Consider the following 12,112-nt stretch of genomic DNA (forward strand, 5'->3'; position numbering starts at 1 on the left):
GGACATTCCCACCAACCTCCCTTCCTTCCCTCCTCCTCTCTTTCACGGGGGTCTGACAGCCTCCTGGCCTCTCCAGCGTGTACCCCGGTATATTTCTTGTAGTTTAATCCAGTTTTGGCATCTGCTTTGGAGAAGCCCAACCAATACCCCAAACCATACCCCTGGCTTCACACAGACTAGTGCCCTCGGCCTGAGCCTCCCCTGCCCTGGGAAGGACCTACGAGGAGACCCCAATCCCTTCCTGCTGAGCCCCGACCCCATTGGTTCGGCACGCGTAGGCCCAAAGCACAGCTTCTCAGCTCAGGGTGAAACCTGCCTGATCTCCCGCCCACCCCGGAGCTGACCCAAACTCCTGGCTACATGCTGTCTTCCTTGTAATGTTAGCCCGAGTCCGATCTCGGACCAGGCCCAGCGCATCAGAACCCAGCCTTGGCCCAGACCCAGACGCTGAACCCCTAGGATCTGTGTGTTTATTTTAAACGCTTTCCACAGGGACGGGCAGGACCCCAGCCTCCAAGAGGCTGTGTGAGTTGAGGCCTCCTCTGAGGAGGCAGCTTTGGGGGGCCCTGAAAGGGCAAGAGAACACCTCAAGGCGGGCACTCCAGGTGGAGGAAGCCGCCCGTCCAGGGTCTGGATGGATTGGGTCACGGTGTCGGCGCCGTCCTGAGGGGCCTCTTCCCCACACGTCCAGTCACGCCTCCATTCAGCCCTGAGCAGGGTGCTGGGGTGCCAGCACGACAGCTCAGCCTGGTGGGGTGCGAATGCTGGCAGCCCACACCTGAGCCCGCAGGTGTCATCTCAGGCCTGTGGTGTCCAGTGGGGAGGTCGGGGACAGCTTCCGGAGAAGGCCCAGGTGGGGTCTGACACGGTAAGTGGTGGGGGGGGCAGGAATGGGGCCAGGCTGTGGGGCAGCGGCTGTGGACAGGAGGTCAGATCAGTGCTTCTTGGCCAGAAACCTCAGAACCTCAGGCCAGGACATGGCCAGCGAGGAGTGGAGCATGTGACGAGGGGTGATGGGCTGCTGGGGTGGCCGGGAGGGCCCAGGCAGAGGGCAGCCTATCACGGCACCGGCTCCCAGGGCTGTGCCAGCTTCACAGTGTCCCCCACCAGGCCTTGGCCCGGGAGGTCAGGTGTCATCCAGGCAGGGGGCTGAGGGGGGACAGGTGGACCCAGGGGTGTACAAGGCAAGAGGCTGAGGGTGAAATGATGCTCCGTCAGAAGGCGCGTGCCCCCTCTAGGTCGCAGGGCTGTCTGGGGGGTGAGCTCCCGGAGAGGGGTCTTTGTGTGCAGCAGGCCTTGCGTGGCTCCGGGGGGCAGGCATTGGTGCCAGCACCGAGCCCAGGGTGCCCCTCAAGGGGGGGCCTCTTCTGCAGATCTGCCGCTGCCAAGACTGGCCACAGAGCGGGGGGGTGCCAGACTCAGCACCCTGGTTCCCACCCGGAGGGTGGGCCAGTCGGGCTCAGCCTGGTCCCGAGCAGCCCCAGGGGCCAGCGGGGCTCCGGTGGTGCTGAACGGGCAGTCTCTGTAGACTGGTGGGGGCCGGCCAGGGTGGGCGTGGCGCCGGCCCAGGCAGGGAAGGCACAGGAGGCGCCCACGGCAGGGAGGGTGCTGCGCCTGAGCCAGCAGCACCACCTGCTGGGTGGACACTTGTGCCGCTGCCACCACAGTGGGCTCAGGGTCACTCTGCAGCTGCCCCAGGTCTGTGGGGACAGGGCAGGTCATGGGGCGGGAGGGCCCCAGGGTCCCAGCCCTCCATCCATCCATTCCCATCCACTCCGCCCTAGCGCCCACCACCTTTCCGGAACCCCATGCCCCAGTGAGTCGGGTCCTCACCCTGGAACAGCTTGTTTAGCAGGTCCTGGTTGATGCGGCTGGGGCTTGAGTGATGGACCAGGAAGCCTGGACCAAAGCAAACCCTGAGTGCTGGCCCCATGCCCACAGCAGGGAGGGGCTGGCCCGGCTCCCAGAGCCCTAGGTGCAAGGGACAGTGTGACACCAGGACTGCCTTACCCATGAGCACAACAGCTGCCCAGCGCAGGGAGTCCTGTGGGCTCCGCAGGTAGCCCTGGGTCTGGCTCAGGAAGTGGGGCACGTGACTTGGGTACCACTGAACCTGGGGACAGAAGGGCTCGTGGCAGGACAGGAGGGCCAATTCTGCATGGAAGGGAGGCCGCAGAGGTGAGTCCAGGGGCTGAGGGCCCTGGGGACCCCCCAGGACACGGCATCAGGACCTGAGGCTTTAGACCTGCCACCAGCTTGGCTGGAAGGGTGGGAAGACTCAGTCTGGGGGGAGTGGCCCTGGTGTATATTAGACCAAGTGGGCAGCTGACCATACCCCATCATTGTCACTGTCCTCCCCCAACTGACCAGGCGGTGGCAGATGCGGCTTAGGGCCTCAGGGCTGTCGCAGTGGGCCACGGTGACCATCTCCTCCAGTAGGCCCCAGCGCAGGGCCTGGTCACAGAGCGCCAGGGTCCACTCTGAGCTCTGGAACAGGGGAAGGGAGCAAGGTTAGGAGTCCAGAAAGTGGCAAGAAATGGCCTGGGAGGGGGGAGGTGGCCAGGATGAGGGGTGGAGGAGCAGGCGGCCCAGGAAAGACCAGGAACCTGGCTGCGCATGTCACCTGCACCTGAGGTCCTGGGGGAGGTCCCCGACCTGTAATCTTTGGAGAGGCAGCTGTCGTGGGGATGGGTGGGGCCGGATGGAGACAGCCATGGGACAGTCTTGGGGGGGCTGACCTCATTGGTGTCCCGGCTGGGGTCGTACAGTCCCAACAGCAGCGGCACGAGACTCTGCAGCACCAGCTTCCGCAGGGGGCCGCGGAGCCCCACCCGGAGCCCGCCCCGGCCGCGCCGCACCAGCGTCCCGAGGAGCCCGACCGCCGAGGCGCGGACCGAGTCCCGGGCCTGCACAGGAGGGCGCGGTCAGGACGGAGCCAGCAGGGAGAGGGTGTCCGGAGGGCTGCCGTCTGGGGGCGTGATCTGGGGGCCAGGAGCGGGGCCTAGTTGGGGAACCCTGGGAGAGCCTGGGGAGGGGGTGGGGACGGCGGGCGGGGCGGGGCCGGAGGGGCGGGCTCACGTCGTCCAGAAGCGGTGGGAGGAGCGGTCCCAGCTCCGTGCCCAGGAGCCGCACCGGCGCCCGCTGCCGCATCAGGACCCTCCGCAGCGCCCCCAGTGCGGCGCCCACGAGCCGCGCGTCACCCTCGCCCAGCGCGCCCAGGAGCGCGGGCAGCAGCGTGCTCACGTGACGCACCTGCAGGGACGGGGACTCGTGGGCGACCCCGCCCAGACCCCGCCCAGACCCCGCCCAGTCCTGCCCCTCACCTTCCCGCGGTTCAGCGCCAGGTGGTCGAGGCCCAGCAGGCCCAGCCAGCGCACGGTGGGCTCGGGGTCGCCCTGCCAAGCGCAGAGCCGCTCCAGGATGACCTCCTCCCGCAGAAGCCGTCTGGTGGGCCGGCTCTGCAACAACTGGGCGGGGGGACACAGGGTCAGCACGCCCGCGTTCCCGTGCCGGCTCGGCCGCTTAGGGTCCAAGGCCATGGTCACCCCTCACCACCCATCCTGGAAGCGGGCTCACTCCGGTGAAGAAGGCCATAGCCGTGAGGCGCTGTGCGTCTTCCGTGCTGCGCAGCTGGGGCAGCAAGTCCGCGAACAGGCCTCGCAGGTGGTGGTCGGCGTGTGCCACCATGGCACTGTGACGGGGCGGAAATGGGAGCTCTCCCTCTGCTTCCGGCCTCGGCCCTCACAAAGCCTCCACCCGACAACCCCCATGCCCCTGCCTCTTATCCCACACCCCTGCCCTGCACCTGGCCAGCAGCAGGACACCCTCCAGGTGGGTGTGGGCTCCCACCAGTGTCCTCCAGCCTCCAGCCTGCTCCATGCACGTGACCACCATGCGGCAGCCATCCCCAGTGAGCAGGGCCTTCAAGGCCTCCACTGTGCAGCTGGAGGAGGGGTGGGGGGGCACCAGACGAATGGGCAGTGAGGGCCAGGAGGGCACTGGCCCAGCCCCCACTCCCCCCGGTGTGCACCCCTCACCTGGCGTGGCTGTACACTAGCCCTTGGTGGGATGGGGCCCAAACCTTGGGGATGTCAGGGGGGCATGGGTCCCGGGCCAGCTCATGTAGCTGTGTGACCAGCACAAGGAGAAGGTGCGGGTAGAAGCCCCGTGTGGCACCCACGCAGCCGGACACAGCTAGCATCTCCCCAAGGGCGCGAGTGGCCTGTGGAACAAGGGGCTCATTCAGGCTCAGACACCGCAGACAGGGCGAGGACAAAGCCTCTATGCTTGAGAGACGTTATGGAGGGGTGTGACCCGGGTGAGAGCCTGCTGCCCCCAACCCCCTGAGGCCAGACTCTCCTGTTCCCTTGGGCCAGGGCCAGGGGAGTCTCCTGGCAATGCCACCTATCGCCAGTGCCTCCAGCTTGGATCTGGCCGAGCCCTTTAGCACCCACAGCAGCTGCACCAGCACCTGCCCATTCACGCGCTGGTTCTGGCTCAGGCTGCGCCAAAGCTCGGCTGCCGCCCTGGGGGCACAGGGCATGTGAGCCAGGGCCTGGCGCTGGGATGAGGGGAGTCTCCAGGTCGGGGAGGCGACCGCTAGGACTCCAGCAGGAGGCGGGGCAGGTAATCAATCCCAGAGAAACAAAATAAGTGGCATCTGTGCAGACCGCAACGGAGCCAAGTCTGCAAGATCAGCTGCCCGGCAGGGACCACTCAGAACCCTGTTCGGCCAGTAGCGGTGAAACAAACCTGGCATTATGAACAATCACCATAGAGAATAAAGCCACAGATAACTTCTCCTGGGGCAGACTAACCAAAGAACCAGGGGCGTTGGGGTGCAGCAGCCACCTGGCTTGCTCAGAAGCACACCCCGCCAGGCTGGGCTCCAGGAGAGACCTGGAGAGAGAAGGCAGGCCCCAAGCCGGGAACCCAGCACTGAGGACCCTCAGTGGATGAGAGGCAGGAGCGGAAGACAGGGAAGGCCCTGCCCCGCCGTGACCCACCCCACCCTGGGCCAGTCTCCACCACAAGCCGGAAAGGGGAAGGAAGCTGCGTCGGGGCCATGGGGGATGCGGCGTCTGGCGGGGCGCGGCGGGTTACCGGTCCGGGGGCAGTGAGCACGGCAGCAGTGCACACACCACGTCCCGAGAGTGCTCCAGGGCCAGTGTGCTCAGCACCCGCAGGGCCGCCCGCTGGGGCCTCCACTCCGCCAGGCTGGGCACCTGTGCCAGCAACCCTCGCACAAGGCCATGCACCTGGCATGGAGGGGCAGACGTCAGTGGTCCAGTCTCCGTGACCCCTGCACGTTACCCTCGGTGCCCCGACCAAGCAGCTGCGGCCCGAAGGGGGCTGATCCCTCCAGCCCCCCACCCTGAAGGGGACCAGGCGGGAGACTCCGAGGGCAGGACGGGGACGGGGGCTAACCTGGTCCTCCAGCCGCTCCCCCCGGGCCTCCAGGGCTGAGGACAGGGTGAGTGCTGTTGCCTGCGTTCCCGCAAAGCCAGCCTCGTCCAGACAGGCAGCCGTGGACGACACCAGGTCTGCGAGGGCCCCCTCTTCCAAGGAACTCTGGGGCGTCTGGGAGTGGGGGCGGGGGGAGCCTATGAGACCCCCTTGCCTCTCCCACTCTCCTCCTCCCCCCCCCCCCCCGTCCCAGCTCTCGACGAAGCCCCCGTGCCTGTCTGTTGTTTCCCAGCTCCGTCCCCCTTTACCCGCCAGGCATCCCTCCTGCTCACCAGACGATGACCGGGTCCCTCGGGGGCTGGCTCCTGGGCAGGAGGCTGGGAGAAGGGCTCACTGCCAGCTGGGGGAATGGCGGCTGCCCGCCCAGGCTCTACCCCGCGTTCAAGCTCGGGTTCGGGCTGAGGGCCGGTGGAGGGGGGTCCCGGGGGCTGCCCCTGGCTGGCCCGGATCCCTTCAGCCAGAGCCGTCAGGGTTAGGGCTCCCACGGGGGCCCCCCGGGCCCAGCCCCACGCGCCCCCCGCCATGGCCGCCGCACACACTGAGCTGCTCAGCCGGGCCCAGCCTGCAGTGCCTGGCACTGGTCCTCCCAGAAGCCGTGCCCAAGCCTGACCTAGAAGCAGGCCCCAGGCAGGCGGGCCCAGGGACAGGCGTGGCAGCGTGTGGGTACGTGTGCGTGTGCATGCTCTGTGGGGGGGGGGAGGTCGGGGAGCCATACAGGGGTGTCCCCAGGTGTGGTGCCCGCGGGGGCTTTTGAAGGGTCTTCCCGCCCACTGTTGTTGGTGAGTGGCCAGCCTAGGCTGTGCCCACCAGGCCCTGGGAAAGGGACAAGCAAGGCCCCTGGGAGACAGTGGATCTGCAAGGGGAGGCGGGGAAGGGTCCCTGACCCTGACTTCCGACCCGTCTGGGCAGGGAACCCTGGGCAGGTGTAGACAGCTCTGAGGAGGCCCCAGCAGGTTTTAGAAGTCTGGGCCCAGCCCTGAGCTGAGGCCTCGCCTGATTCAGCCCTAAAGAAGCAGTCGGGTCCAGGCTGCGCTTGCGGCCCGGGGCTGGGCTCTTCTCTCTGCATCCTGACCCGGCCGGGCATCCCGGGCATGGGGATGATTCCGAGCAGCCCTGGGGTGGAGCCGGAAGCAAGAGGAGCTGCCCTGTGCCTCCCAGGTGCCCTTGCAGGTGACTGACATCACTGGATGGATCACGGTGGGGGCGGGGGGAGTGTCTGGGTCCTGGCACTGAGGAAGTGCAAAGCTCAGAAGTGGTGACCTGTGGGTACCTGGGGCCTGGTGCGTGTTCTGTCGTGTGTGTGTGGCGGCAGGCGGCGTCTGTATCTCTCTCCAAGCCTCCTGCTCCCCAAGGCTGGCCTGACCGGGCCTCTGCCCCAAATCCCCACTGTCACCCTCACCCAGCAGCGCAGCGGCCACTGCCCAGCCTGGGCCAGGGGAGCCAGAAGAGCTGGTCTGGCCAAATACCTGGGCAGGCAGAAGTGCTCCGGGAAGCACCCTGGACAGTCAGCATTCCCCCACGCCCTCGCCTGCTTGTGTCCCCCACCCAGGCGGGAGAGGCCCAGGCCCCACCCTCTGTCCTGCAGAGCCTCAAACCTCTCTCCTGTGTGGCTCCTCCGGAGCCAAAGCCGGTGGAGACCTGACGAGCCTGCCCACGCAGAGGCAGGGCCAGCCCAGGACCCTGGCCAGGTGCCCAGAGCTGAGCCAGTCCCTGCTCCCTCACCTTCACCAGCTCTAGTGCAGGCAGGCCCCCAGCCCTCCTCTCCTTTCCCAGGACTGCAGGGGCAGTAGCTGGGTCCCCAAGGCCCAGGCCTAGTCCATGCCGTGACAGATGCCAGGGCCGACAGGGAGCCAGATGGGTGGAGCCCAGGGGTACAGGGTCCCGCAGAGCTGGCAGCAACAGTGGCAGGGGACACCCAGGCCTCGCCTTGGCGGGGGAAGTTTGAGGTGTCCCACCGAGCCTGCCCCGCCCTGGGGGAATCCCGGAGCCCCTCCATCTGGCACTTTATCCCCAGCCCGCCTCGAGCCTCTAGCATGGAGAGGTCTTCCAGTAACCCCCCAGCTCCTAGTTGGGCACCAAAGCCCCCTCCCTTTCCCCACAGCCCTGCCCTGTCCTGCCCCGGATCTGTTCCTACAGTCCAGCTCTCCAGGCCTCAGATACCGACCCCCACCCCCGGCCTTAGCCGACCTCAGGCCTCAGCACGGGGCTGCCTACCTGCCCTGGCCGGGCCGGGGTCTTCCCTGGGAGGATGAACCCTTATGTTGATTCCTGACTCCAGCTCACCCTGGGAAGCCCTGGGGGTCCAGTGAGTGGCAGGCTGGGCGAAGAAATGACACATGACAAGCTGTGGGGATAGTGAGTGACTCAGTGTTAATTTCAGGCAGCTCCCAGCAGGGGATTCTCAGAGGGCGCCTCTGGCACTCGGTCTATCCACCAGGGCCCGGAGCTTCTCAGACAGCGCCACCTGCAGGGAGGAGAGGGGGGGACGATGGGTGGCCGCGCGGGGAGAGAGGGCACAGGGCGGGTTGATGATGTGGGCCCTACACCCACCTGGTACACTGCCGGCTGCTCAAGCCGCCTGTGGGCAGGACTCAGACGGCTCAGGGACTGCTGGGCAAAGGCTCTAGATTCGGCCAGAGATGGGAGGGGCTCACACAGCTGGGGGGAAGAGGGGGGAAGGGGCTGGCTCGAGGTCGGGTGTCCGAGCTTGATTTGAGTTGAAGGTGCAGGCTAAGGGGGCGGGTGGCTAGGGGCGGTCACCTGTCCCCGCTGGACCCAGAGTCGCAGCAGCGGCTCCACGTGCGCCGGCCTCACGGTACAGGACTCCTGGGTCCCTCGAGGCCAGACTCTGAGCTCCTGGCCAGCCCGGGGAGGTGGCTCCTCTGCTAACTGCAGCACGTCTAACAGCAGAGCCCCTGTGTGTGTGCGCGCATGTGAGGGCGCCAGGCATGCACGGGGCCTGGGGCCTTGAGCTGAACTGCGGAGGGTGGGAGGGGCCTCACCATCGGAGCCCAGGAGCCGGAAGGCAGCCTTGCTTCCAGGCAATGTCTGCTTCTCGGGGTCCTCGGTCAGCTTCATTCGCGGCTGGCCTCCCACGGACACCAGCTACAGGGACAGGGTGCTGAGCTAGCTGGACCCTTCTCCCTGGACCCATGGTCCATCCCCAGCCCAACCCCACTGGGCCCCGGCCCCTGTCTCTACCTTGTAGACACAGCCCAGGGAAGGCTGGCGAGGGCAGGTGACCACGCTAGTACCGATGCCGATGACATTCACCTCACTGCCCTGGAGGTGGGGGGCGGGGCACTGAGCTCAGCCAGCACCTGCAGGCCCAGGGCCCCCAGCCGCCCCTGCCCCGCCCACCGAGCTGCCCTCTGGGCCGCCCCTGCCCCGCCCACCTCCTGGGCCAGCCTGGCCAGCTCCTCCTCATCGATGTTGTTGCTGACAGCAATGGGGATGGACTCCAGCCAGGGCACCCGGAACCTGTGACGGGGGGCGGCCCTCAGACGCTCCTGACTCACCCGGCCCCCTCCCCACCCAGTCATGCCGTCTCCCCGCCACCTGATAATCTGCCCTCAGCCACACTGGCTCTGGCCTTTGTGCCTATGGGCCCCTGAGTGAGCCCACCCCAGCTTCCTTGCCAAGGCTGCAGTACCTCTACTGAGGTAGCAGCACATCAGAGAGCCTCACGGTGGGAGAGGCACGGTCCCTCCCTCCCGCTGTCCCATCCCAATATCCCTGAACCGGAGGGGGTCTCTCAGAAGGCAAAGCCCCTCCCCGGGGGACTCACTGGGCCGCCGCCGTTCGGAAGACGCCCCGGGTCTCCTGAGCCTGCTGGAGCAGGTCGCCACTGTCCAGTCTCACTCCCACTGCCTGGTAGCCCAGCTCCCCCAGTGCCAGGGCTACAGCCAGGAAGTTGGGGAGACCACTCCTGCAGGTGGGGACATGGGGGTAGGGGGTCTGCTGCTGCTCTGCCAAGCCCACCCTGGGGGATGCCCGGGCCTCACCTCCGCACACTGTAGGTGTCCAGCAGGCCCTGGAAGGCCCGGGGAAAGGCCAGGGCATAGGCCACAAAGGCCGCCCGCTCACCCCGGTGTGGCTCCTGCACCCCCAGCCCCAGGTGGCCACACACACGCTCCAGCCACGTCTCCACGCAGGCGGCCAGGTCCACCCTGGGGCCCTGACCAGCCGCTGGAGCCAACATCTATGGAGAAGGGTTGGTGAAGGGTGGAGGACCCAGAGCGCAGGGTGGGCACTGGTTCAACCCCAGCAGAGAGTCTGAGCCACCTGCCTGCCAGCTTCGCAGTGCCGCACTGAGACCACCTGCCCGGGGTGGCTTGGGTGGGCCAGGCGTGGTATCTGCCTGTGCGCAGAGCAGGGACTGGCTTCTCCTGCTCCCCGGGAAGGGCTCGGCTTGGGGGTCTGCCCTCTGGAGTCCAGCTGGGGGGACAGGGGTACTGACCGGGTCAGGGGGCACCTCGGTGCCTGAAAAGGAAGTGATGAAGGAGTGCGCCAGGGTCCCGGCCACCGGCACGCCCCGCAGCTGCCCTGCGAGCATGTTGCTGCTGCCATCGAAGCCTGGGTCAGGGCATCAGGCAAAATTGGGGAACTTAGGCACTGAAGGGGGTCTCAGGGCTGGCCTCCTCCTCCCCCAAACCAGGCCTCCGTCTCTTGGCCCTCACCGCCCAGGTAGCTGTAGGTAGAGGCGGTAAGACCCCCGTCGGGGCCCTGAGCCCGCCGAAGCCCCAGCTCCAGCAGCCGCTTCTCCGGCCCTGCGATCAGGCGAAGCCGCGCGGCGTTCGTGGCAATGAGGCTGCGGGAGCAAGGGGTCAGGGGACCCGCAGTGAGGGCCGGGAAGCCACCCAGAGCGCGGCCTCTCCCGAGAACCCGAGCAGCGGGACCCGAAGGCCCCTGCCATAACCCCGGCCCAGCGCTCCGCCCCCAGGGGCCACGCCCCACGGGTCCGGGCCCGGAAGTCAGTGCTCCTTCCCGGAGAGCCCAGGCTTCCGGCCTCGGGCGGGAGGCGGGTGTCCCGCCCCAGGCCCCACCTGGCGCCCCGGGCCCCACCTGGCGCCCCGGGCCCCACCTGGCGCCCCGGGCCCCACCTGGCGTAGCTGACCAGGCAGAGGAGCGGCGTCTCCAGCAGCTGCACCACCAGGAGCGGCCCGGACACCTGCAGCAGCGGCACCTGCGGGGAGGGCTGTCGGCTCGGCGCCACCCGGCCCTGCTCTGGCCCACACCCCGTGCCCCAATGCCCCCGCGCCCCGCTTCCGCCGCGCCCCGCTTCCCCCGCACTCACGCCGGGGAAGGCGAGGGAGCCCTCGGGCAGGGCCCGCACCGTCACCCCAGAGCAGTCGAGGGCACGAAGATGCTGGAAGAACGCGGGGTCTGTGTCTGGGGGCAGCACCGAGGCCAGGAACTGCACGTCTGGGGGCGACAGAGGCCGTGGTGGGCGAGGGCTCGCCAGGGCGGCCGGACCCGGGGGCTGCCCGGGGCGGGGGGGGGCTACCTGCGTCCCTCAGGCGGAAGGCGCGCACGAAACGCACGCAGTCGCGCAGCCCCGCGGCCAAGGCGAAGGCTCCGCCGAACGGGCAGCGGCGGAAGAAGAGCTCGAACTCGGCCGCCTCCTGCGCCCGGCCGGCGCGCCAGTAGCCCAGCGCCATGGTGGCCTGGTACAGGTCGGTGAGCAGCGGCCGCGCCGCCGCGCGCCCCTCGGGGTCCTGCTCCGCCGCCATCGTACTCTGGCCGCGGCCCTGGCGCCCCGGACTCTGGCCGCCCCGCCCGCGTGACGCCGCGCTGGCCAGGGCCCGCCCCGCTAGGGGGTTGGGACACCGTGGAGCCACTCACTGCCTTTCCTGGCAACCAGAACCGTCAGGGAAGGCCGCTGGCCTCCGGACGCGCTCTGAGCGGTCCCAGCAGCCGGACCGTGGCTCGAGGTGGGGACTTGCGCTCTCGCTGGTCAGCCCAGCTCCCCCATGCCCCTTGGAGCGTGGTCTGTCCTGCCCCCGGCCGCGCAGCCAAGTCCGGGCAGCGTGCGGAGAGGGTGGAAGAGGGCAATTCGAACTCCACGTCCAGCTGGACTCCATCCTCGCCCGCCCAGAAGCCACCCAAGGCCTGGGCAGGGCAGCTCGCAGCCGGCACCGCACCAAGGCAAGGCCCACGCCACGCTGTCCGGGTAGCAGGGTGGTGCCGACACGAGGGGGCCGCTCATTCACCACCAGCTGGCACCGAAGGCTCTCGGGTCCTGCACAGTAAGCCCCACATGACTCCTGAGGGCCCTTGGAGGCCACCAGCTCTGACCAGAGTAACCACAACCCACTCTCTCACCAGCCACGCTGGGTCTAGGGGAAGAACCACTAGTGACACAAGTCCTGCCCAGACTGGGGAGGGGGGTGGGGGCCCAGGCAGGACAGTGGGCACAATTCCACAGGGCAGTGTGTCGTGGGATCTGTCAAGGGCCCAGGTCTCCAGCAGGCAGCAGGGGCCTCAGGGCTAAGGGAAGAAGCCCAGACTCCTTCCTAGAAACGGTCGGATACCCAGCAGGGTTTTAAACAGGTCAGACCGATGGGGCACGTGACTGTAGTCACAACAGCAGGGCCAGGATGGCCGCTGGGACCTCTTCCCTGGATAGTTCCGGGCTGGCACTTTT

At 67.9% G+C, this 12,112-nt stretch overlaps 2 protein-coding genes across 5 annotated transcripts; both read right to left on the bottom strand.

Moving 5' to 3' along the window:
• Positions 1 to 453: 453 nt before the first annotated feature.
• Positions 454 to 5,990, bottom strand: MROH6 (maestro heat like repeat family member 6; the record flags this gene model as incomplete). Its single annotated transcript, XM_079722329.1, is given in 15 exon segments — positions 454 to 1,507; positions 1,510 to 1,700; positions 1,834 to 1,899; positions 2,011 to 2,113; positions 2,368 to 2,487; positions 2,739 to 2,906; positions 3,079 to 3,252; positions 3,324 to 3,467; positions 3,577 to 3,691; positions 3,806 to 3,943; positions 4,038 to 4,222; positions 4,409 to 4,526; positions 5,104 to 5,258; positions 5,428 to 5,580; positions 5,739 to 5,990. Coding segments are annotated over 15 exon segments (2,130 nt in total). The 3' UTR covers positions 454 to 1,459.
• A 1,823-nt stretch (positions 5,991 to 7,813) lies between these two features.
• Positions 7,814 to 11,212, bottom strand: NAPRT (nicotinate phosphoribosyltransferase). 4 transcript variants are annotated; one of them, XM_079722351.1, is made up of 13 exons: positions 10,973 to 11,212; positions 10,763 to 10,890; positions 10,569 to 10,651; positions 10,146 to 10,276; positions 9,926 to 10,041; positions 9,471 to 9,667; positions 9,254 to 9,394; positions 8,862 to 8,946; positions 8,668 to 8,748; positions 8,469 to 8,571; positions 8,227 to 8,381; positions 8,017 to 8,124; positions 7,814 to 7,930 (listed from the first exon to the last, which is right to left on the bottom strand). In XM_079722351.1, the coding sequence occupies exons 1-13, from the start codon at positions 11,196 to 11,198 to the stop codon at positions 7,868 to 7,870; spliced, it is 1,617 nt and encodes a 538-aa protein (XP_079578477.1). In that variant the 5' UTR covers positions 11,199 to 11,212; the 3' UTR covers positions 7,814 to 7,867. The 4 variants fall into 4 exon arrangements, with proteins under 4 accessions (XP_079578477.1, XP_079578474.1, XP_079578475.1 ...); XM_079722348.1 differs by lacking the exons at positions 8,862 to 8,946; positions 9,471 to 9,667; positions 9,926 to 10,041 and adding an exon at positions 9,755 to 9,903; XM_079722349.1 differs by lacking the exons at positions 8,862 to 8,946; positions 9,471 to 9,667.
• Positions 11,213 to 12,112: the final 900 nt, after the last annotated feature.

This window comes from Hyperoodon ampullatus (genome assembly GCF_949752795.1).
Source record: "Hyperoodon ampullatus genome assembly, chromosome: 17".
Taxonomy (NCBI): domain Eukaryota; kingdom Metazoa; phylum Chordata; class Mammalia; order Artiodactyla; family Ziphiidae; genus Hyperoodon; species Hyperoodon ampullatus.

Bases quoted from the DNA above. Each gene is read 5' to 3' on its own strand.
- NAPRT (XM_079722351.1), bottom strand. From the start codon at position 11,198: ATGGCGGCGGAGCAGGACCCCGAGGGGCGCGCGGCGGCGCGGCCGCTG. The intron at 10,891-10,972 runs GTAGCCCCCCCC...TGTCGCCCCCAG, and splicing joins CTTCCGCCTGAGGGACGCAG to ACGTGCAGTTCCTGGCCTCG. The intron at 7,931-8,016 runs GTGGGTGTAGGG...TCCTCCCTGCAG, and splicing joins AGCAGCCGGCAGTGTACCAG to GTGGCGCTGTCTGAGAAGCT.